At 41.9% G+C, this 26,530-nt stretch overlaps 1 protein-coding gene across 1 annotated transcript; it reads left to right on the forward strand.

Annotated features, from left to right (window-relative positions):
* Positions 1–19,963: 19,963 nt before the first annotated feature.
* LOC148895791 (uncharacterized protein C2orf72 homolog) lies at positions 19,964–25,981 on the forward strand. The gene is made up of 5 exons (XM_089000005.1): positions 19,964–20,155; positions 21,519–21,584; positions 21,703–22,566; positions 24,667–24,780; positions 25,371–25,981. Exons 3-5 carry the CDS (start codon positions 21,918–21,920, stop codon positions 25,460–25,462), a joined length of 855 nt encoding a protein of 284 aa, XP_088856131.1. The 5' UTR covers positions 19,964–20,155; positions 21,519–21,584; positions 21,703–21,917; the 3' UTR covers positions 25,463–25,981.
* The last annotated feature ends 549 nt before the right edge of the window (positions 25,982–26,530 follow it).

Raw genomic sequence — 26,530 nt, forward strand, 5'->3', positions numbered from 1 at the left:
CATTTTAAGGGAAGTGATCTTCGCAGTGATCCGTGTTTGCCTGCTGCGGAGGGACCCGGATGGTTTTAATGAGACACAGACATCCTCAGTTGAACTTTTTGTGCACTCACACTCCAGATAAGCGATTTCCATGTGTGTACAGACCTGCGCGCACATCCGTAAAGTGAAGTGACGTGCTCTCAAGCTGCCGTTGCCTCAACATGTTATCTTTCCCCTTTCTGTGATCCACCTGAGGCCCACACCTCACTACCTCACTTGCGTGGCTGTTCCATATATCATCCAAGCTTTCCGTGTGTAACTTAGTGTCATAACAGATAAGATATGTATGTATTGCTAACCCCCACCTTTGTCTGCTCCTCCTGCTTCCATCTTTCTCTGGGCCGACCCTTTGAAGAAGCCTAATCCGCATTATTTGCTTTCCCAGGCTTGTGTCGTTTCCCGCTGTGAATTGACTCTGGAAAATACGCTCCAGTGAGCCGGCCGCTCCCGTGTCCTTGATTTATCAGAATAGGATGTGTCTGATGGGCGGACATAAAGCAGTCTGAATGGTGGGTAAATATGATCTCTTTGGCGCTCTTTCAGTGTGGAGGGCGAGACCCATGGCTGCTGGTCAAAAAGCTTTATGTTGCCTGACGTGCATTCAGAGTGTGTCTCTTTCAAGTACGCTAAATTTGAGGTCTCCAAAGAGCTCTTTGCTCACAATGGGGCTCCACTTCATTACAGTAAATAACAGTGGCAGCCGCCACATTGTCTCCATGGTGCACATTGATTCAGCATGCTTTAAATGGGGAATTGTTTTAGCGCCCGTGCAGCTTCCTCTCCCAGGATAGGAGCTTTCGGGGAGTGAAGATTTTTAAATGGAGAAAGGTAAATTCTCTTGTGAAAGGGAAGTTGGCCTATAAATCTGAGTATGTTGCGCGACAACATACGGTGGAAGTCAAATGGCCAAAATGTTGTAAAATCAAAATAAATATCAAAACAAACCCAATTTCGGTTTGGGTGACTGTCCTTCAAAAGTCAAACTAAACTACCTTTTTCTTATTGTACAGTGTCGCTTTCACTTCGCTTTGCATCGTACAATTATTACTCTGTAAAGGGAAAGTGGTGTCCTGAAATGTATTGGTTTTTGGCCTTGTCACCAAATTGCATAGATTTCTTGAGATGTTCGGAATTTTCTTTTTTTTTGGTTGTTGGTATTTTGAAATCTCTAAATTCCAACCAGTTAATTGCATATGCAATATGTCTTCAAAAGACGCCGGTCCTGAGTACATCCCCCTGCTTGCGTACAAGGAAAGATGATTAAGTCTCCGGGAGACGTTGGAATTGAACCTTCTAACATTGAACACAGAAAATTTAAATCAAATTAGTGACATTTTCAAGTCTTCAATTTGCCAACTAGACTTTCCAATAATGAAAAAGTCATTTGAAAGCCAAAAAATTGCACAATCTCTTGGGAAAAAATGGTCTTATCCAACGAACTTTATGTGTCTATTTTACTGTGTCAAAATGACCACTCTGGAAACTAAGATTAAAACAAATCGAGGGATGACCTCAGACTCTTGCACAAGACAATTCAGTTGGATGTATTGGTGGGTGTGTTCCTCAGACACTCGCCCTCATTCAGTGTTACGCACTGGTCATCTTGCCTCAGTCACGCAACGGCCGTCTTTGGGTGCTTGCCTAAGGCGCCGTGGCCTCCGCACTGTCGCTGTGTGCCATTATGTATTCCCGGGGGCTTTTGTGACTACAGCCCAGCCTCGGCTCACTGTGTTTATGTCTTGCGTAATTGCAGACCTCAGCCCGTGCATAAGGCCAACGTCTGTCAAAAAAGCTGCATGTTCGCTTCAAGTGAGACCTCAATCACATCGACTCCCATCGTCAGACCACATCTCACATAACCCCCACCTGCCGAGGCCGGTGCCCCCCCCACAAGCGGGCTGATTGGATCGAGGCGGAAGTGCGGCGTGGGGTTTCACTACGGCGGCCGTCTCTTGTCCATACGCACGCACACACAATCCAAACATCATTTTTCTCAGCTGCTGTGAGGCCCACGCTGGGACCCACACCTTGAGCACGCAGCCGTGAAATGGGGCCCTGTGTGGGAGCTTTTGGCAAGCCTTGTGGAAACAGCAACAGCGCACTGCTCGTTAGCGCCGATGACGCCAGCAAACTGGTCGTCTCCGGGGAGCGTACCGCACCGCCACTGCCAGACAATGAAACCTTCACACACACACATGATTCGATTTTGAGTGTGACCTCAAACTGTACCACTTTCCTCTTGTTACAGCATCAGCAGTCGTAACAACACCCGCCCGCCCGTACGTCCACCAAACCTACTGACCTTTCCCAGCCAGGGAGGCCCGGCCACATATTTGTGTTGACCTCTAGCACGTCGCTCCCCTCCCACCCACTTTCTCCTCCCCTGTCGGGAGGCAAGGGCAGATCAAGGAGTGGGTGGGGTGAGTTGTGGAAGAGCGACAGGCGAGTATGAGGCGTGGGGGGATTTTTCACACTGCTAAATCCCTTCACATCCACCCTGGAATCAGGGAATTGGGCAACCCACACAAACACAGCCTATGTGACGCTCCCGGAATGCTGGGCCTCCCTCTCCCTATTTTTTTTCTTCAGGTAATTACCAGTGGTCACGGTGCTCAGAAAAGAGCATCACCCAGGGCGGCGCAATAGTGACAGGAGCTGAGGCAGCACTCGGCTTTGTGCTGAAAAAACATACCACCTTTAGTCGATCATGGTTTTTTTCCTGCCCACTTGAGTTTGGTGTTGTTACAGGAATAGACAACATTGCCAGGGAATGAAAATGTTCTTCAGCTTTTCAATTGAGCTAAAGCTGAGTTAACACAAACTCACAATTGAGCCCAGTCTTATCCTGTCATCAAACTCGGCAAAGGCCCAATTCTCCAATGTATATAAAACCTCTTACGAAACGATTATCCTGTAATGTGAAGTTTGTTGAAATTTTGCATTCATTCATTCCACTTTATCCTCACGATTGTAGCTCACACTCACACCTAGGAACAATTTGGAGTGTTCAATCAGCCCACACGGGCCCGGGGAGAACATGCAAACTCCACACAGTGCAAGATTCGAACTCACAACCTCTGTACTGTGAAGTCAGTGTGTACTCTACTACCTTTTTTAATAATCAGAAATAGCAATCATAAATGTGAAATCTGTTTAATATTTACAATCCCAAATCTTTACGCCCATGACTGTAATGCGTTAACTCATTCACTGCCATTCACAAATGTATTCTGCAATTGAGAATATGACGTAGAGCCCCAATCCCGAATTGGTTTGGGTTTTGTTTTTTTTTTCGTTTTGGTGGTGATGAAGCACTGGCCATGGCCTCTGGCAATGTTTTTTTTTCCTTTCCACAAGGTGGCAGCATTTCCTTTTTTCCAGCTTCAGCTGTTGTTAAAACCCTGTATAAACCAATATGTATATATTGCATTGTATTTTGGACATTGCATTTTCAAGCTCATATAACTCCAGACACATAGAACTTAGGAATTAACTCTTTTTTTCTGATGAAAGAAGAGAGTCTAAGGTTTCATACACTGCAATGAATGTTTATGTCGTTCTAAAACTCAATATTCTGTGGGTCCTGGAATTAGAGTTACAATGACAAAAACTCTGCCACTTGAGTGGACACGTTTGCACATGTCTTGCAGTGAATTAGTTAATAGCTATTTAGAAAGCAACCTAAAATTTTAGCTTTTACTTCAGAATCAGAATCAGAATGCCTTTATTCGTCCCGCAATGGGGAAATTTGCAACACTTGAGTGCCGTATTAGGTTAGTTTGCTCTCCTGTTTTTCCTGGACACAAAAAAGGAACAAATGATCGTGGTGAGTGTCGAGCATGTCTCACAAGTCCTTTGCCACAGTTGAAAATACAAAGACAAAAACTAGTTAACTAGTTAACAGACTTGCTAACAGACTTGCTAACAGTTGGCCTACCTACTTTTATTTCTTCGTTTTCATATCCCACTGCAGTATAGATGTCCTGTGTTGCCATGCTCCTTATCACAGGTTTCTCTTGATACTTTACCAAAAATTTGGGACGGTGGAGAATTGTAATTGTAGGTGGTGGATATCATTACATGTGTGCTGTTTTGGTCAGGAATAGGAATAGGAATAGGGCATACCCCACACTGTATTGTAAGAATATCAAACACACATGTGGTTTGTGTGTAGTACCTTGTAATTTTGAAAATTAGCCAAGATGCTTAAAATGTGATTTAAAAAAAACTTGGTTGTTGAGACAGCTGTTGGCGTTTTCGCCATATCTGATCTCAAAGTAGATCCTGATTGAAACGCATGCTGTCACGGTTATGGTTGACACATCATACAACATACATGCCACTGTGTTGATGCCTAGAGATGCATTGAACTGACATTCTTCTTGTTTGTCTTGTCATAAGCTAACAGTAATTTCCTTTCTAAACTCAGTTATCATCTCCTGCTTTACGGATGCCATGTTGCCAGATCCCAAGCTATGTATGTTTCTGCAATGGTATTCGTGACCAGGCTTGATAAGATCAGCTGTCATACAACGTACCCAGCTATCAGTTTTCTATCGTGCTTGTATTTTTTGGGTCATGTGTTGACTGGAACCAATGCCAGCTGACTTTTTGCAAGAAGTAGGTGTAACGGAGTTGTGCACTAGATTATTAAATTATGACGGAAGTGACGCAACGGCGCACAGTGTGGCACCAGGTCCCGCCCATAGTTTCCAGAACAATCTGGACGAGATACATGGTGAGTCGCAATTTTCTGATGGTCTGGATTAATGCGCATTTTCATGACAATATCTTATTTTGTTTCCCTTTTTGTACTGTCTAGTGTTATCTAATTAGTTCCCTTATTCATTTCGAGTTCAGATTACTTTTTGTGTCATTATTTAATTCACGTTTTGTCAAGTGGAACTTTGAAGCACATTGGCTTCATAGTGCTTTTCTGTTGCGCAGTTAATCACAAGACGAAACCCATGCGACTTCACCCATCCCTTCTGCCATACTGTGTTGCAGGTAATAATTGCTTCATTTCGTTTTTATTGAACAATATTTAGTTTCTTGTATCGTGTTTCATTTGCCCGTGAATGTTCGTGACAGGTTGAACTGTGCGCCCTTGCAAGCGCACCGCGTGTTCTGCCGAGTCTCTGCGTATGATGCGTTCAGGGACATCATGTAAATAAATAAAACAACCTGTGTTGTATTCTCTTTTTCTGTAAATAACCACTATACGATCACACGTTGTTAATTCTGTTTTGTTATCTACAATGTTTTGCATTTGAGAACAATCTGGAGGAGATTAATGTTAATCACAAGACGAAACCCATGCGACTTCACCCATCCCTTCTGCCATACTGTGTTGCAGAAATAAAAAAAATAAAAAGACACATCCACGCGTCTGGTCTCATTAATACGGCAGCATCGTGGAGATGAAGACAGTCACTGTTGTGACACCCGTCACATAGGCACGCACCCTGGATCACTATTTAGTTTTTGATGACTGTGTGCAAATAGTCAGCCAGTGATTAGATCGCATGCATGCGTCAATAGCACTGATATATATCATGATATGGTCAGAGGTGTCAAGCAACGGGATTGTGTCAGACTCCTGGAGGGGCCCTCCACCTTTCTTCCTTCCTCATTCCTCCTCTTCCTCTTGTTCTCCCCAGTGCTTGTAATTGAAAATGTATTTATTGCAGACCCCGAGGCTGGTCTGGGCAGAGGGAAGAGGGAGGTGCTGCAGCTTATGAAGATGTGGTTGAGGTGAGGGCCGTAGGGTTTGGCTGCTCTTCAGTCTCCATCTATTCACTCACACCTCTTTCCCTTTCTCTATTTCCATTTGGCTGTTTTCTTTGTTTGCCGACAAACACACACACACACACACACACACACACACACATACACACACACAAACTCTTCGATATTTACTTAACTTCCGCATAATTCCTTTAATTTATTTATTTTTCCTTTTGCTTGTCGACTAACGACATTCAATCAACTCCTTGACAGTTGTGATGGAGCAACCATCAATCAATCAACCCAAAATATTTATACTGTGCTATTCCCGATGGCCGTCGGCACATGCTCATCTGCCTCCGAATGCCCAGGTAGTACGTTCCAATATGGTTTTCTACCATCTTCTGGAAACATGCACGGGAGGTTACTAAATTGTCACTAAGTTTGATTATTAGCAACATGGGTTGTTTGTCTACATGTGCCATGTGATTGGCTGGCAACCACTCCAGGGTGTGCCCCGTCTACTTCCCAAAGAGAGCTCAGATGGATGCATATTTCCAGATCGTAAACCTCAGATTGCGATACAATTCAGCAAATGACACTTGGAATTTCAACACATGTCAGCAAATCTCGTGAAACTTTACCAGACTGCATTGGAGCTTCTTTTGCTTTTAGGAGTAAGACTTAAGTGTACGGATGCAATATTCATTTAACCTTACATGTCATTTTTTTAGAGAAAGGTTTCATTGATTTATTGGTTCACATTATTACCGCCTCATTAGTTATACTTTGTTTAACTTATTTTGTTACACATGAATGATTGGTAAGTCTTCCTTTATGTTTGTTGTCATTTTTGCATCACAAAACAAATGAAAGAAAGAAAGGTTGGGAAATGAGCCCTCTTGGAGTGAACGCTCAGGAGTGTGGATGGTTGCCTCGGGGGTGTCTTGTGTGCACCACAAAAGGATTATGCCGCTGGAGTGACACTTTCCGGTTATGACGTCCATGAATCCTCGACCTCACAAACACGGCAAATGACACACCGGCACTTATGGAATCTGTCAGCCGCAAATGAAAATGAGAGTCGCGGAGTACCATGATGACACGATGGAGAAAAATAAGCCTCAGCAATTGTGTGATTGGTGGGTGGACCCGAGGAGGCCTCTTGGCAGGCGCCAGCATGACAATTGCATTTATCAAATACTATACGATGACGCGCCGTCAGCATTGTCTTTCCAGCAATTCTTTGACTTCCCTATGACCAATCCCAGTAACACAGTCATTTGGCACACCAGAGTGGGCTGCCTGGTTCTATGGAAGAGTCTGGGAAGGGGAAGACGTAATGCAGTTCTTTTTATGCTCATTCTGGGCCTGTGATAGTGGCACTGGCAATGGATTTGTATCCCGGCTACACTGAAAGGCCCGCTCAATTGGATGGAGCTTTCAAGTGAAGCAAGAAAGCTCTGGAAAATCGGCCCTCAAAGGCACATTTCAACTGGAAAGCCTTCCTTTTAAGATGTCACTCCGTGCTCCTCGACAATCCTATTATGCCACCAACTTATTGTAATTAAAAGGTTGGAGAGATATACAGCCAAAACACCTCCACTTGACCATCTCAGACTCAAAGAGCCATGTTGTTGTCGGCTGGCCGGGATGTTGATCTTATTTGTCTTGACGTGCGGGTTGTCAACAGAAGCCAGCTCTCCTTCCATCCATCCCGTTGGTCACTTAGCAGACGTTTCTCCATGCTTTTTTTCCACGCCTCTCTTTTAGTCATCACACAAGCGAGAGCTTTCAAAAGAGAATCTGCTCATCTACTCGTCCACTGAAGTTCAAATGCGCTTTTTTGAGAAACTCCTCTGTATGCTGCTTTCTTTTAATGTGCCTGATAGAAAGAGGATTTTGTCTCTTTCTTCTTTGCTCTCTCCATAAAGACCAACATTTGAAGAAGTTGTCAGCCAGAGGTTATTAGATCTCATTTTTAACCAGTCATGTGACCATACACTTTAACTAAACTCAAGTAGAGGTCAGCCCAATCAGTTACCTTTTGATTTTTTATTTAAAAATTTATACATCAGAGACTGTGCTGGAGTAACTCATAGATCTCCACTCTCCGATCTTCTGAATGGACCTGCCTTGAGTTACAAATGATGATGCTGCCGAGGGGGCCATGCTGGACGCTCCCGAACACGCAGATATGCCTCCAGCAGCTGTGCTTCAGGCCCATTGCTCATTCTACAGGAGCATGTCCGTATTGACACTCGGCAGCCGTGTCATGCATCACATTCCGGAATTGTTCTTTAGAGAAATGTCCATGTAATCGTCTTTTCAGGAGGTTCACGTGCACCATTATGTGGAACTGAAAAGTGGAAGAACAGCAGGATTAAATGCAGAATCCTGCCATCACATCTTTCATATTTTGAAAAAGAGACTTTTTACACATTGACTAAAGACCATTTACATCTATGGACAATTTTGAGTCTTCAGTACATACACCCAAGAAACATTGAGATACTTTTTCCCATCAGGATTGCGTTCATGCCCTTTTGAGATGACTGCTCATTGAACTGAAATGTCATGAGATATGCAGAGGTCTAGTTTGACAGCACATATGCTACATTGTGTGTGACCTTAGACTTTATCGCAGCACCCACCTTGTTTGCAATGTTGAGCAATTTGTTTGTGTAAGTGTGCTTAATCTCTGACACCAAGCGGAAGGAAAAGAGATTCCCTTTGGTCATCTCAGTCTCATGTTTTTGCCCAACCTGATGTGACGAAAAAGGTTAGTCTCAGTGATTCACTGTACATCGTGCATGAACAATGGTTGACTGCTTGTTTTTATTGGGGAAGGGGCATGACAAATAGAAATAAAATACTGCCTTGACTACTACTTCCATGACAACTGTAACATTCACACCCTCACACATAATAGTACATAGTGGAATGCAGTCATTTGCTGACGTTTTTAAAGCACAGTTTCCAGTAGCCCATAGTAATAGTTTGCAAAGAGATGCCCTGTTACTGACACGCAAACTCGCAATCCAACACATCATTCTCAATCTGCCTCTCACTCCCACATTACATGGACACTGACTGAGAGGCAGTCAATCTTCACTTGTGTTGACATTCACCGGTGGATGGCCAGTGTCCATCTGAGCTGATGAACGTGTCACAGTGCGGCAACAAACTTGGTATATAGACATCCATTAACTAGTTCATCATCATAAATTAAGTATTGAGCCTCCTCTGTGTCTTAATTGTATCTTATCCGGATATTTTGCACAATTATATCCTTTCAGTTTTGAGAAAAGTCTCTTTCTGATTACAGCAATGTCTTTAAATGCTTCCTAGCAAGGGTTTGGTGTGGAACGACACCATCAAACTCCCATGCAAAGAAAAGTCAAACAGAGCTTTAAACAATAATTATGTAATGCACCCAAAAAAAATTGTGTGACTTTTTCTCTGAGAGTGCATCTAAAGAATTATAGTGCCTGTCATTGTCACTCTGTACTCGAGATGTACAATGAGATAAAAATTTCAAATATGTTTATTTTGCTTTTGATCTTTTCCTTTTTTTGTGATGCCACAAATTAGAGTTACCAAACATATTCTCGTGCAATAGCATGTAGTTGGAAAAATCTAGAAAGTGTGTACCTATAGTATAAAGCAGCCACAAATCATGCCGACAGCATTAAGTGTTATTCATCATGAATGTGCGAGTGCTTTTCCTTTTTCATCCTTTTTTTTACTCCGCCCCTATAAATTCTCCTGACTGGAATTGTTATGTACCGTTCTACTTCTGTTGTGTGCCTAGGCCACCTGGGACAGTACACTACACATTTGGTGAGTTTCACAAAATTAATGACTCTCAATTTACTAACATAATACAAAACAATATATATTGATTTATATAGCGCTTTAAAAACAGCTGAAGCTATAATAAAGTGCTTAACATGAACAACATAAGATTAAAAATGTGAGTATGAGGACTCTTGAATTGGATGTCAAATATGTTGAGCCACCAAATAGCCATTGCTTTAAAATGGACAAAATGACAGCTTGAATCATCGATAACTTGTAAGCCGGGTCACTCGTATCTCAAGGCAACACCATCCTTTGAAATTAATTGGCACTTGGGCCACTTCTTGGGGGGGGGGAAGAATCCTTCTCTGTGCTCACACAATGATGACTACAAAGATAGTACCATTGAGATGATGTGAAGCCCGATAAACCACATCAACACACAGACGCACACACATACACACTATGCCCATCTACAACAACGAAGGGCACCTGTCTGTTTCTGGGAAAGTAAATAGAACAAAAAAGAGGAGTGTGTTTGAGTCACCTGAGGGTATGTGTGTTTGTGGTCTGGAGTGTGTGTGAGAACATTCTAATGCTGTGTCCATGTGCAAAAGTGTGCCATGAGTTTAGAGGCAAAAAAAGGTCCAATAAATGAAAGGATGTCCTTCATTCTTTTTGGGAGGAAAAAGAGATGGCTGCCCCTGAAGGGTTTTTGATGGCCCCTGACGGTGTTTGTGCTTTCCTCACCAGCAGCTGCTCCAGGTGCCTGTCAGCCTGAGCACACGTGATTGGCCCTTGTGGTGTGGAATTGCTGGCAGCGCGCGTGTGTCTGTTTGAGTGGTCATGCTAAACCACAGGCCTGCCTGGAAAAGGAGGAAAAAGTAGTTTAGGTCGACTGCCTTACATTTAAAATGCCACCCAAAACTAAACACTTGTTTATTGGCCTTTTTTATCTATGTCTGTAGTTGAGTGTTTACCACCATCACAATCACCTAATTTGTTTTGTTGTTTCAGTAACCTTTTATTGCAACATCTCGCAGCAGACTCAGGTCTGTTGTATTCGCACACCATCCAATGATTTTTGATGTGGTGGTGAGCTCATGCAAGCTGCGGTCTGACATTTTCCTGAATGGTTAAGTGTGTGTGGAGGGCCGACTGATTCAGACTTCCTCTGTGGGAGTGCATGTGTGTGTGTGTGCGTGTGTGTGTGCGTGTGTGCATGTGTGTGTGTTTGTGTCATATCCTCAACGGGGTTATCAAATGCAATGAAGTGAGCCCCAATTTGTCTCGGCGGATGCGTTCTACACCAACATGCAATAGGTGAAAATCTGTAATTTGAGAGCCCACAATCATCCAACCATCCATTATCTGTTCCGCGTATTCCTCATCAGGGTCGCGGGGGTGCTGGAGCCTTTCCCAGCTGTCTTCGGGCACTAGGCTGGGGGAATTGGTTGCCAGCCAATCGCAGGGCACACAAAGACAACAATTCGCACTCACACGTAGGGTCAATTTAGAGTGTTCAATCAGCCTGCCATGCATGTTTTTGGAATGTGGGAAGAAACCGGAGTACCCGGAGAAAACCCACGCGGGCCTGGGGAGAACATGCAAACTCCACACAGGGAGGCCGGACCCGATCTTGAACTTGCGACCTCTGCACTGTGAAGCCGGCGTGCTAACCACTCGACTACCGGGCTAGCCCATAATATATTTTTTTTTTTATATACAGTGGTGCCTTTATACTATTTTAAAGTTTTTTATGACCAAGCCTGTGACTCAAAACACTTAGTTTTTTTTTAAATCAATAGAAATGTCATTAACAGGGTTACCACATATCCTTGAAAAATTGGAAAATGATTTACCAATATTCCAGTCATGAAAAATGAGTCAAATGTCCTGGAAAAGCTTGACTTGTTCTGGATTTTTTTTCTCCCTCTACTTTTCTCTGCCTTGTGGATGAACTTAATTTATACGACATGTGATTGTCTTGCAGCCTGTCTAGGTTTTAATCCAACTTTTGGCCCACAGTCTAATGTGATAGATATCCACCCGCAGCCCTCAACAGCATAAATGGTTTTAGAACAGGGTGCCCATTGCTTAGATCGTAATTGGTAGGTTGCAGACTGGTCCTTAGTCAATCGTGAGGGGTGTAGAGGATTAGCAAAAGAAACATCCATTTGTGTGTGTCTCTGTACATGTCAGTAATATATTTTTGGTACTAATATGCGCTGTACCCTAATCATCCTATCAGTCTCATTTTTACAAAAAGCTGAAACTCCTGCACAACAGCTGATGAACCAGCAGAAATCAATACGATCCCGGAAGCATCATGACAGAGTAAATCCATGTGTTTTGGGAAGAAACAAAGCGCGAAAGGTATTTTAGCATCTACATTAGCTTAGACAGCTGCCCGCCATGTTTCAGGGTGGCTCCCAAGTAATATTTTTTATAAGACACAAATACAGCAAATATTTTTGTTTGTTTGTGTGTGACTAAGAAAGAGTAGGATCCCCCCACTCATATGATTTAAGGATATACAAGGGGACACTGCACACTGAAAAACCGTGTCTTTCAGTTCAGTACGGCATTCAAGTATTAGTTCTTCATGCATTTTGCTGTTTGGCACAGAATTTTGGAGTTGAATCATATCTCTGACAAACTGCCATTTCACATGACATTAACGGCACATGTCACTATATTGTGTGAGTGCAGCTATGAAAACAAACATCCATATCCAACTACATGTATGTGCATGTTGTTGATAGAGACATGCAAGAGCGTCATTCCCTGCTTGTGTTCTCAGAAACCACAATGATAAGCACCTGGATGCCCACACGCTCCCACTTAGGCCCAATTGGTGGTAAACTGGTAAATTGGAGCGCTGGCTAGCATTACTGCGGGGAAGTGGTGAAAGAAGTCTTTTCACGACTGGATGCATTCTGGAATGAAAAGCGGGAGATGAACAGATCCTTTATGTACACATGAGAAGAGCCCACACTCTGGAGAGAGTGCGGTTGAAAATGGAAGTACATTTTTTTCTCGGAGGATCCAATACACTCGCACGTGTCGGGGCCACACACAGACGCACGCTCCACATGTGTCCGTGTTCACCCTTTATCCTAACATCTAGCCTCCGCTCTCTCAATCCGGGCCACGCTCCTCACCGACTTTGATGCAGGATTTATTTCTCAGTGTGTACAACAATAATCTTCTTCACACCTCCAAAAGTGCAAGTCGGGGGAAGAAAGGTGCATTACTTTATCTGGAACCCCCAAAATGCTTCCCGGCCACAGCTGAAAAGAGACCAAATCCCTCTCGTATGCACCAAAACAAGACTGTAGCCCTTTTCAGTTTGCCGGCCCACAAGGAAACAGCCCTTTCTGTCCTTGGCGGACATCATTTCTGTCTTTCCATGCGCTCCCCACACATGTTGACACTGTTTGTTGTGGGTTAAAATGCCTTCTATCGAGCATTGTTCCCCTTGTAGCTTCGTTCTTATTGAGCTTTTCCTTACTCTCTTGGTCAGCTGGAGAGGAGTAAAAGTACTGAAAGACTCCCAGATAGCAGTCAGCACTCCAGGGGGCTTTTCTAACCGCAGGGTCCTCACTAAAGGACTACTTTGTGGGTCGCAGCAGGCAGCCAGCGAGGGCTGCGTGCTGGAAGTATTGTGTTGCTGCCTTGACCCACGTCACTCTCTGCAAAAGGGTCAAAGTTGAACCCCCACCTCCTGGCGTTTTGCTCTGTACCTGCCCTGTACAGAGAAGTAGGTACATACAAAGAAACACAGCAGCAGACTACTAATCAGACTCTTAACATAAAAAGGCACCAGAGCGGAGAGGCTAATTCAATGCACTTTTTAACGAATGGCCTAAACATTTAATGAAGAGACTAACAAGCAGAGCAGGTCACTAGCTCCTGTGTTCAATTGACTAACTCTCAGCACTTGAGCTGGATTAAAATCTTATCAAAACACAAAAAAAGCCTTGATGGCAACCACTCATTGTTGATGTGGGTCTATGAATCCCAAGCGTGTGTTTGTGTGTGCATGTGTGAGCATGTGTGTGTGTGCATTAGGTAACGCGAATGGTGAAAGAGCTTGTCAAACATTCACCTCTCTGCAGAGCCAGACGTCACCCCTATCGACTTATCTGGAAACTTTGCACGCATGGAGGGAATGCTGGCTCTCACGCCTCCATGCACTATCAGCATAAAATCACAGCAAAAGAAGTGGGAGCCACCGAGGAGTGGTTCCCACTAAGCTTCCACCAAGAAAAATATATACATACGGAAACACCCTATAATTCCATAATTGTATTTTTTAAAAATTGTGAATCGTAGATTCAGATATACATTTAATAACAAAAAACGGATGCAATTATTCTGTGAATAAAACAATGTTTCCAAAATTGCTTTGCATATTTGGATGATTTTTCAGTAATTTTTAGTTATGTGGGTGGTGCTGAATAACTTGCAATACAATTCAATTCACATTTGTGCATTATGAATAGTTAATAGTTTTTATTTCTTTACCTTTTAACATGTTTGAAACCTTTCGAATATGCAGGTACAGTAAAGTCTCGTTATATCGATATCGGATATATCGATAGTCCCGGTTATATCGATACTATTTCTATGCACGCACGGAGAAAATTACATGCAAACAGGGTCGGATATATCGATAGTCCCGGTTATATCGATATTTTTTTGGACTCCCTTGAATATCGATATAACGAGACTTTACTGTATTTCCAAATTTTTGACCGATGCTTTTATACGTATGCACATGCATGTTGTGTGGAACAGATACGGATTGTTTCTCAGAATTTTTGGCCACAACATTCGTCAAGGAGGAGACTGTGCTGAGCATTTGCGCCTTTTCAACAGCACGGTTATGTCAGTACTGTTTTTGATTGGGAGGAATGTCGGTGCCATTTGACTGTCATCGCTGGATACCACAGGGCCGATTGTGCTTTTCTGCGGCTGCCATGTGCAGCATTTTCACAGCCCGACTTTGTTCAGCGGAAAGATTGGTGCTGTTGGACAGTCCGTTGCTGGATGGATGCATGGCTTGAGGAGCCCGTGATGAGAAGTAAGGTGCGTCAGCACAGAGCGCCGATGGGTATGTGGAACTGTCACGGCTTGGAATTGAAGCGGATTTATGTGGGACAGGAGATTTGAGACAGTCTCTTTTCGTCAGTGGAAGTGACAGCTTTGTGTTGATTTCAACATTTAGATTGTGGTAGACATGCACATTACACCATGACGCCCCTGATCCACTGGTGAAAAGGACGCTTTGACCCTCTCCTCTTTCATCTAAAACTGCTTCATACAACACAGAGGGTGCAGAAAAGTGCTTATTATTGAATAACACTATGTGTCTTTTGTGTTGTGTCATATTTTTTTTGTTACTTAGTTTTTTGTTGTTTTGACTTCAAGATGGCGCAACACCTGTATTTTGTTCTTCTATTTATCTCTTTCCTTTCCTCGTCCTTTCAGAACTTTGCTATTGTTATATGTAAATTTCTCCAATGCGAGAATAATAACGGCAAATCCAATCCAACAAAGTACTTTCTGCCTTTCAAGGTTTATATTTCATGGAACACATTTGAGTTTTAGAAATAGAAGGGCGAACCAGATCATATACTGATGAGGTGATAAAAACAAAAAGCTATAAACAATTGTTTATTTCACGAATATTTTGGCACCAATGGTTTATTTTACCAAACGGGGCCACGTTCCAGACTTCCGCTGGGCACGAATATAGAGCCCTCAAGATTTATCTTCCAACCATTCCTTCACTCAAAGGCGACAATGTCACTCATGAGCCTCATACATCCCGTTTTTGTAACACTCTAGTCACGCAAGTGTAAAAAGAAGCAGGGACCTATCAGAGCAGAGGACTGGCACCGCCACCTCTGGAAGGTAGGGATATATATATCGGGCCAGAGCTACCAGCAAAGTTTTAGTTCGCTGACAAAGCCTGTTGGATGAGAAGCGAAAGGTCCGACACCTTCAAAGAAGTGCAGATGACAGCTGAAGAAACCCTTTAATCGATGGACCACTCCTGTACGACTGAGACCTTAAACAGGCGTAGTGTAAAAAGAAGTTCAACATGTATTTATTCATCGCCAAACTTCTATGGCTATCTTTTTCTAATGAGCTGTGAATCCAGAAGTTTGGCCAGATTTTGTGAATGTCACAGACGAGCACAGGCTGGTTGATCTTTACCGTATGACTAGGATAAAGGGATCACGTTACACCTTTGACACCGGTCACACTATGGCTAAATTATTTTCTTCTTTCTTTTTGATTGGACTTCCTCAATTCGAACATTATCGAGCGCACAAAGGTGACTAATGCCACGAGATTGCAATGTGGTGTTCATGACAGAGGACAGTCATTAGAGATGGGATCTGTCAGCAGTGATGTACGACTTTGACCTCACATTAACAGTACATGAGCCTCTTCAACCCTGTCCCTCACACCACCACAGTATGCCTTCAGTCAACTATGCCCCCCCCCAAGATGCGTATTGTGCTGACAAGGCCCATTGTGTGTGTGCGTGCGTGTGTGTGTGTGTGTGTGTGTGTGTGTGTGTGTGTGTGTGTGTGTGCGTGCGTGCGCGTGCGTGCGTGTGTGTGTGCGTGTGTGTGCGTGCGTGCGTGCGTGCGTGCGTGCGTGTGCGTGTGCGTGTGTGTGTGTGTGTGTGTGTGTGTGTGTGTGTGTGTGTGTGTGTGCGTGTGCATGTGTGTTTGCATGTGTGTCTGTGCGTGCGTGAGAGGGTGTGTGTAGTGCTAATTCATAGACGTTCCCCGTGCTCACCTCCTGGGCATGTCCAACGCCACAGGCCAGAAGTTTAGACTCACCATGAGAAGTATCCCCCACTGAGGACTGCTTCCTTAAATGCTCCCCTAGACGTCCTTCCGAGTGTTCTGCTGCGAGAAATTAGTTGTGCACTCGAAGGTTTCTTTTTAGGAGTGTCACCGCTTCATACCCCTGATGAGACATTTGTTGATCTTGATGACTTCATTAGACTTCAGGGTGGATGATATTTTGTCAGCAGTACCATGGTGGTTAATTTGTCATCTACTCGAGAGCCCCAAATTAAAGAGAGTGTTTGGAAAATTAGCACCGATACTAAGACTCTTATTGCACATGAGAAATGAGTAGTGGAACCTCCAAAGACGTCATCAAGAGTGTGCAAATTTGAGTACCATATTTTCCGGCTTATAAAGTGCACCCTAAAGCCTTGATTTTCTTCAAAAGATGACCCTGCACCTTATACGCAGGTGCACCTTATATATGAAGTAATATTGAGCGAGCTACTGTCACCAGGCACCAACTCCATTTCCCATTTTTTCCATTTTTTTTCTGTAGAAGAAGTAAGGTGTAATCCCAGCCTCTACTGTTGTGCTTTATAAAGTGGTGTGCCTTATATTTGGAAATGTTTATATATTTACATATTTGGAAAACTTTTTCATTCATTGAAGATGTGCCTTATACTCCGGTGCGACTTATATATGGAAAAAGTTTGAAAATACACCATTCCTTGGAGGTGCTATCAATTCATTTTCTCTACAGCTTGAATACAATAGAGTCAGATTAGGACAGCCCTGTGGTATTGGTGAGCATGCCTTCACGACAGTCTTGATTCTGGCCTTTCACATTTTTTCAGCAGAGACTCAAGCTACCTACAACTTTCCAAAAATATGCATCTGAGTTTCATGAAGTTTAACTCGTCCATTGGTGTGAATGTTCATGCAAATGCTTGCTTGTCGGCATGTGCCCCGCTATTTGTTGGCAAACCAAGTTCAGGGTGTCTTGTCAACAGTCAATTGGGATGGGCTCTAGCTTAATTGGCCTCCAAAATCATCTGACAAACAAGCAATGGAAAGGAAACTTGAACGTTTTTTTTTCACGGTGAGACTGTCACAAAAAGAGTTGTTTGTATATTATTGCATATGTTGTCAGATCTGCTTGAGGAAATTACGAGTAGTTCATTAATGTACCAGTAATTTTTTTAACCATGAATGTGAGCGAAAATAGTTGACCATCTCTCTGTCTGCCCGAGAGCTGCCTGATGAGCAGTACCGGGTGCATTGTGTCGTGGTTATTTGCTTATCATCACAATTGTACTTTTCACAGTCACTTTCTCAAGTGAGAACAAATCAAAAGCACAGTTAGTACTTAAAATGCTCACTAAAACTGACATCTCAATACCAGAAATTGTTTTGCTGGGTTTGAAATTATTTCTCCATTGCTGCCTTTTAGTTTGAAGGTTCCACTGTAAACAGCAGAAGATTTAATCCTGCCTCACCATGCGCACATGTTATTTATTTTCTCTGACCATAACTTTTGGCTACTTCTGACTAAAGGGCTTCTGAACTAAAGGTTGTTATTCTTGCACCTGCACATCAGAGCCCAGGATGCAATTTATGCAACCAAGGTCCACATTTCCAATGTGCCCTGATTTGCATCATAGAAAGTCACTTCAATAATTGACCCTGATGGCCAGATGGAGAAAAAAACTGTTGACTCTGGAAACAATGTGTGGCCCTCTGAAAATGCACAGCTCGCTCAATGTCGCAGTATACTGTACAATAAAAGAGTGTGCTTGAATATTTGGATTTTGGATTATAATGTGCATTGTACCGGCAGCTGTCTATCACAACACATGACAACAGGAAGTGAAAAAAACGTGGAAAACAAGGAGTGTATTCAGGGACTTTGCAGATCCTTGCCTATTCAACATGTTAATTCAAAGAACATCGAAATATAAAATAAAATAGTAATAAGAATCAATTCAACAAACCTGAGAACCCCGCTGCACTCAAAGACACACTTTGCATTTTCGTCATTCTACACAAAATGTGATAAAACAAAATGTGATTGTGTTTGACCAACTTAATAAATAAATAAATAAATAAATGAATGAATAAATAAATGAATGAATGAATGAATGAATGAATGAATAAATGTCAGTTTGCAGTCTTGATATATTTGGTCCCTGTCCCAGTAAAAATATACTACTACTACTACTACTACTACTATAATAATAATAATAATAATAATAATAATAATAATAATAATAATAATAATAATAATAATAAGTACAGTGAGTACTGTATAATTTTCTTATCGAAGCTGTGTGCGCATGCGTGTGTGCGTGTTTTCGTGTGTGTGCGTGTTTTTGTGTGTGTGCGTGTGTGTGTGTTCGTGTGCGTGCGCGCGCGTGTGTGCGAGCGTGCGGGTGTGCGTGCGTGTGCGTGCGTGCGTGTGCGTGTGTATGTCAGAGAGATGTTCGGCTGCTCTCACAGGCTATTAATAAGGATTTACTGCCACCTGGCGAATTTCAAAGGAAGGTCAAGTCAACTTTTTTCCCCCAAATTATGAGCAAGTTTTATAGTTAGCTAAACATAACTTATATTCGTATATGGTTAAACAATGTACAGGACATGATATTATATACTATATATAATAGGTCACAAACTGTACATCTTCCCCCATGTCAACTGTATTAAATCACATGTTTTAAAGGTTTTAAAATTAAGTGATCACACAGTTCATGTGACATTTTTATGAATTTTGACGCATTATTGAAGGCTTCAGATACAGTTCTTTATTGCCAATTGTCAGTCATTCCCTCTCGCCAAAGCTTTGTACATCTGCAATTTAACAAACTCTTATTCCCAATGTGGCCACTCTGGATTTTCAAGAATCAAACAGGTTGTCTGATACTTTTCAATACCCACCACTGTGACCTTTGCTTTCTCACTTTGCCAAGCCTCATTTTCAACAACTATTTGTAAGAGTAAGAAGTGGAATTGAACTGTTTTTAATTGAGAATCTGTAACAAATACTGTATTGATATGCATGTGTTCATTGGGTGGGACTTTTGTTTTGTTTTCAGTTTATACTTTTCACCAAATACCTCATTAGAGGATGGGGGAAGTCATGCCATTGGAGGAGCAGCGACACCTGCAACATTCTTTGACAACAGGTGGTTATTATTAAATCACGGGTGTGTGCATGTATGACATCATATAAATAAGTCAACTACTGTAATGAGCGGTTTAGTAACAAGAAACCGCTTACAATTGTTGTTACTTACATAAAATAATAAGTTGAAATTTTGGTACAGATTTAGCGTTCATTGTATCAGGTAACATGTTTGATTTCCTTCTGCAGGCCACATGAAATGATGTGACGGGCCTATTCTGGCCTCCGGGCTTTGATTTTGACGCCTGTGTAGTAAAGCAACAAATTGACATTTTACATGCCATCAAGATACCTTAGCAAAGATAGTGTGATTTCGAATCTGTGAGCAACTAGAGTATTAACTCCTCAAGTGCCATATTCTTTGGCTTTTTGACAGTCTATCACCGCAGAGTAACAGTCAGCATGGAAGAGAAGTGGAAGAAGCGTGATGATGATAGTACCGTCGCTGTGACTGGTTCAAGTGGCATTCTTGACTCTCAGATGTCAGTTCACTTAAACAAGGAGGTCAGTAGATGAACAGCTGCCACAAACACAACAGAGACTTTGGAAACAAACACGGGCCACTCAACTAATCAACGCCGGTCCAAAGGTTTGTATTTGTTTAGTTATTTGTTTTGGTCCGACTTGCAGCCTATCATTTATTCATTGTTAGTAGTGAAGCTGTATGTGAAGTGTACACTAGTATTTTAGGCTGATAGCACGTTTTCAGTGAAGGAGAAGGCACTTATGGATTCGGTGTTTAGGCTTTCGTAATCCTTTTTTTCCTCGTCAAAATGGGAAATCAAGGGCCGCATTACCCTTTCCCCTCCCTAATGCTTACAAGTAAGCTTCTTGAATTTAAGTGTTGCCTTGGTCGTGATTTTGTCTTTTCTGTCCACCGCAAAAGGCTTTAGCACCTTCACAACAAAGGAGGACAGGCAGTATTTTTCTTCATGCAGATAATCAAAGTCAAGAGTGACCTCTACCTTGTGAGATTTCATCGTCTAAACTTTATACCACTTTGTATTACACCACATGTGATTTGAATTGTGGTGTGCATATATTCACATTATTTGTCTTCAGTTACAGACAACATGACTTTGTTTTTCTTATCGTTAAAACATTTTTCCATGTTAGTCCCATTAAGATCTGATTTTGTTTCTTAATAAATGTATATAGATAGAAGCCTTAATGAGAAAGTGAGGCCATTTTTGTGGTTCGGCATCTTGCCTGCCATATTGGATGTGGCAGACCATGGTAGTGGGGCTTCACTTCTTAAATAATATTTTCCTAAAATTCATTAAAACAACAATATATAATTAAACAAGTAATCATGAACAATAGCCAGAAAAACATTTAACATAGTGTCGAGAGGCACTAGCTGCCAAAAAGCTGTGCAAAGCACTTGGCTCAGCTACATTAATACAAATACAATATAATAGCAACACATTATTTTAGAGATAAGATCACATATCTTAACATAAATATAGAAATACTAATATCCATTAATTATTCTGTGACTGTAATAACAATCGCTGAATGTTCATAAAAAATGCTAACCGTTTTGTAATGATTAAAACGAATCAATTGTGGTAAATAGTTTTTATCAGAATCAGAATCATCTTTATTGCCAAGTATGTAGAACACACAAGGAATTTGTTTCCGGTAGAACACGCTGCACTAGTATCGTCGTCAAAAAAACTGCTAAGTGGCACTATACAGTTCCATTTTGGCTACTGTTGAAAGAGTTCAAAGAGTTAATGGCTTGGGGGAAGAAGCTGTTTAAATGTCTGCTGGATTTGGTGCGCATGGATCTATATATATATATATATATATATATATATATATATATTGAGTCGATAAAGTCAATGATTATTAATAATTAATGTACATACTAATACAGGTAATCCTGATGTGTTTTGTACGTGAATTGTTGTTTATCCATGGATGCCCTGCGGTTGGCTGCCAACCAGTTCAGGTTGTGCCCCATCTACTACCCAAAGACAGCAAGGATGAGCTCCAGCACACCCGCGATTCTTGTGAGTATAAAAGAATTACAAAAAGGCTGGGTGGATTTTTTTCTTGATCCATGTCTTTGACAACATGTACATCTCGAAGTTAAATATTTGCTGCACTCTCCACTTTCCCACATCCAAGATGGTGCTACGACCAACACGTCTTCGAGTTGCTGACGCCCAACCAGAGAAGTAGCCAATAGAAATAGACGTTGAGCTTTGGGTTCCGCTCCATAGCCACGCCTACCGGGCATGCGGCTGACAGCCGTACGAACGTTTCGTGACTGCATGGCACGGAGGTGGTGCTCAGCCAGGCTCTTTTTGTCTGGTTCTACCAGTTGGTAAACGCAGGCAGCCATGTTCGAGGAGAGTGACTTTGAGAAGACGCTCGCCTCAGTTGGAGGGAAAGAGAAGATCTATTTGGTAAGTGATGTGGCAGAAAGAAATAAAACTAGCGAGAGCGACGCCAATGTGGTGCGGGAGTTCATCGACGATTTGTTCGGCGACCGACGACTTCCTTCTACTCTCACTGGGGGCGATCAACGCCATGTCTGCCCAAAGGGCGACGACAACAAGGCTCCCAACGGGACGACCGACCATTTGGACTCGGGAGCCCGTTCGGGTGGCATTCAAAGAACAGTGATCAGACAGTCGAGCAGCTCCAGCCGCCGGAGGACCATCGACTCCCCCGCCATCGTCTTTCTCTTTAGGCAGACTTTTATCAGCAGCGAGATGTGCTTGAAGGAGGTCCTCAGGGACGTTAAGGCGCGCACCAATCGAACCAGCGGCACCTTGCCGGCCTTGATCGGATTAGTGCGCATCACCGCAAGTGAGAGCGACGAGAGCCGCCGATGCGTCCAACGCCTCGAGATGCTCATCCGCAAGGTGTTCCCACAACATCCAGCTGACACGGTCTGGGTGGCCTCGTTCGTCCCCGGCACGCCAGGCAGCGTGCTCGACATCAAGAAGAACGTCTCCAGAGTGATAGCTTGTTCCCAAACTACAGGTGTGAACTAATAAGTAAGCTATCATCACAGCAGCAGGCATGGAGTGGGAAAGGGAAATCAAACATTTTTGTTGAGGTATAAGGCGTAAACTGAAATAAATGTATTATTGCCTCATCATCATGCATTTGGTTGTTGTGATGGATATTTTTGAGAGCAAACTAAATTTGGCTTTAGAAATACTACAGTGGGAATTAAAGTGAAGGAAAAACTCAATTTCTGAAAAAAAATTCTTCCGAAATTAAAAGAACAAACCCATTAAGAAGTATGAAGTTTTTTAGTATCTATGCTCGCTCTGATGGATCACATACAATGAAGTGATGGGTTGCATACATCCTAAATTAGATTGTGAGAAACCATAAACCCCAAACCTGAATTGCATTGGGATTTAAAGGTCTAAAAATGACTTCTTCAAGTTCATCATCATTACTGGTACTTTGGCCCAACTTAAAGGACAACCGACGCCTCCGGACAAGTTGTGTCTTTGATTTGTAAAATCACTTTAAATGACTTCTACTGAGCATATTTTAAAAATATTCCACGGCATATAGCTATATTTTACATTTTAAGGATCGTGCTGAATATTCAGGAAGTCTTGTTTTCAAGTTGATGACGATGCACCAAGACTACTATTTGATGCTAGTTGATACAAATTCCCTGCAGACAAATCAGCCCATTTCCACCGGAGCTATGGCGCCATCTTGTGCATTTTCTGGGACGCTACAATGGAGTCCTGACGGCTCGAATTGATACGGGAGGACTTATAAATTAAATGTATTATTATATTATTATTATTATTATTATTATTTAATAGATGGCAAACACTTATGCTTTCCTCTTCAGAACTATTTGAATTATATTCATAGCTGGATGAGTAACAAGAAAGCATCTTCTCCGAATCTGAAGCCATTGTTTTGATTCTAGAGCAAGGCAAGATGTCCTGCCGTGACGTCACGAACAACGGGGCGTGACCTTCTGAAACTTGTCCGAGATCATTTTGAAGTAGTTTTGGGACACCTTAACTCATTTTTATTGGTGTTTTGCATTTGACAAAAAATATCAGCCTGCATGTTTTGGGTATTTTAGATGCTATAAAACGTTTTTCTGATGTCATTTAGGAAACAAAAAAATGTGGGCGTTGTCCTTTAAATGTAGGCATCTCAGTTTTCCCTCAATGTTGTTGTGGATGGTTGGCTATCAATATGCAACTGACTAGCGACCATTTCAGTATGTTTTCGGAAGCTGAGCCATGATTAGTCACTTTCACTCGACAACAAGTGGCAAAATGACTGCCATTAGAGAGAGAGTTTGCTACATAACTCATATTCACAAACTCAATATTAATCAGAATGACACATTAAACTAGTGAGGCTGTAAAGAACATATTCTTGCACAGGCAACATTTGGGTTGACTTTCCTTTTAAACAGGTGCATTGTTGACATTCAAGGAGTGATAAATTTACCCGTCGCGATACACGATACATTGTTGTGAAAGGTGCACAGAAAAATTATTATTATTATTATTATTTCCAGCGGTTAGCTCGTCAACCTCACAGTGCAGCAGTTGTGGGTCAAAATCCTTGCTTTGTATTTTCTCCGGGTACATGGTTTTCCCTCCACATTCCAAAAGCATGTGTGGCAGGCTGATTGAACACTCTAAATTGTCCGTTGTTGTGAATTTGAGCATGGATTGTTCATCTCTGTTATCCCTGTAATTGGCTGGCAACCGGTCCAGGGTGTCCCCTGCCCACTGCCAGATGGCGGCTGGGATAGCCAACATGTTTGTTTTAAACTTATGGGTCTTTAACCCAAGGACAACATGCAGCTTCGACTGCCCATTATAACAGGAGAAGACACGTTTCCTTTACGATAACTGCTTTTGCAACTTGTTGTAGGTGATTAAAGTAAAGAGCCATCAGCCATTAATTCACTAATGAGTCCGAGCACCGGGCAGACAAATGAAAGTAGGTCAAAGCATGACATTCACAAGACCACTACTTCTTCCTGGGAAAAAAAGTACAAGAACAAAAGGAGCTTTTATGGGAATATAAAGCATTTTGGATAAGTTGCCAACTTTTTAAATGCTTATTACTGCCTTGCAGATATAACTGAGGATCGCGAGAACCCACTTTTGTGGCCCTTCCAGTGTTTGTTCAGGTCTAATAGAGGTGGAGCCAGAGGAGCAGCCAAGAGTTCTCCAACCAGCAAGCGGAGAGGTTAGCAACAACACGTCAATGGACGGGACTGACTGACGTAAACTCTCCCACACCATCTGTTTCGCAACGTATATCCGTTCGATGGCTATGAAACTTTCACTTCAAATGTTATTCCATTTTAAACACCATGAGTGAAAAGCATGGAAACACCCAGTTAAGACAACATTTTCTTTATCTGGTCAGAATCTTGTGTTCAAAGGTATATAATCAGCCTTTTTTCAGTTCTTCCGGCTTTTTTCAGTTCTTAAATATTTAGTTTAACATTCAGACAACCAAACTGCAGGTAGATAGCAAAAAAACGAGCATAAGAGGAGTGCCACACAACACAATAAAATTGTTTTAAAAAAGGCAACTCATTTAAAAATCGAATTTCTTTTGTTTTGCACTGTATAGGAGCAACTCTCTCCACATTAAACGTTTTAAAGGAGAGTGAGCAATTGTTTTAAAATGGCTTCAACTTCATGCCACTGTTTGTTGAAGTTGAATTGATTTTGGTCAAAATAAGTTCATCACAACATTGTGACAAAAATGAAAGGGATTCATTTATATCAAAGGACCTACTTTTTCACAGCACCTTTGTTTTTTTCTAGGTGATCATGGAACCGTAGAGGAGAGCATCCCTTTGAAGAGCAATTCCACTTGTACTGGTTCTCATGAACATTCAGCTGGTGCAGATGCTTGATGTCATGTGACAAATGTTAGAACTCTTTCAGCAAAAAGCTGGCATCGAGAGCCTTCAGGTTGCCACGGATATCAATTTGTGGTGCTCAAGTTTCTCATTGCTATGCCAGACAAAAGATAATACAGAATTGCCTTATAACATTGAAATGCTGCCTCGCAGATGTACACACGTTGAAGGAAGTACGGTACAATAGGTTACCACGCACAATGTTATTACCAGTTGACCAAAACTACAGTAACTCGTGCATTCCGAATTTTGAGTTAAACTGATTTGAGCTACTGAAGAGTAAAATGAATAGTGGCCTTCAAAATAATATCAACATTGCTGTATTTTTCTGGAAAAGCTAGTTTTCTTCTTGAGGCTAAATCACTTTTTTTTCTTTTTCACTCAAATTATTTAAGACATTATCCTGTGCCTTAAAATAGGCTCTTTAAAAGTCAACTAATTTGCTGTTCTGTTGTAGGTATTTATTAGGTTTATAGATTGTGTAATACATATTTGAATAAAATGTTTCACAAATGTGTGTCTGTTGTCAAAGACATTCAATTTTATTTGGCTGTACCTGATCATGTGATGTTATGCTGATTGGTATCTGCTGAAAAGATAATATTTTAAAATATAATTACATATTAAAGTCACAAATAAAACACTGCACTCGAGTACTGTACTGTATATGCCTGATTTTTGGCCATATACAAAGATGAAATTCTAGACCATTATTTTGAACAGGGTCTTAGCTTCTTTTTTCTTGTTCTCTGCATGACAGAGGAGCTGGGGCTTGCGTTCTGCAGACTCAAAATCCAGCGAACTGGAATCAGACTCACACAAAATAATTTACTGTAAATAATTGCACTTACACTTCATCATGCCCACGTTGAAAAGTGAAACGAATGCATGGGAGCGCGTTTGTGTAAAACCCCGTCTCCTAGTTAATTTTGTTTTCATTAACCTTCATTTTTAAATTATTTTATTCTTAAAAAAAGTTTTAATTGCTTTGACACCTGGGGTTGATTACAAAAGCAGTACAGCTTGCACATACAGTACTGTTTTTAATTGTGGTTTTATCAG

Source organism: Hippocampus bargibanti, linkage group LG07, assembly GCF_051943395.1.
Source record: "Hippocampus bargibanti isolate YZ-2025 linkage group LG07, ASM5194339v1, whole genome shotgun sequence".
Lineage (NCBI taxonomy): Eukaryota > Metazoa > Chordata > Actinopteri > Syngnathiformes > Syngnathidae > Hippocampus > Hippocampus bargibanti.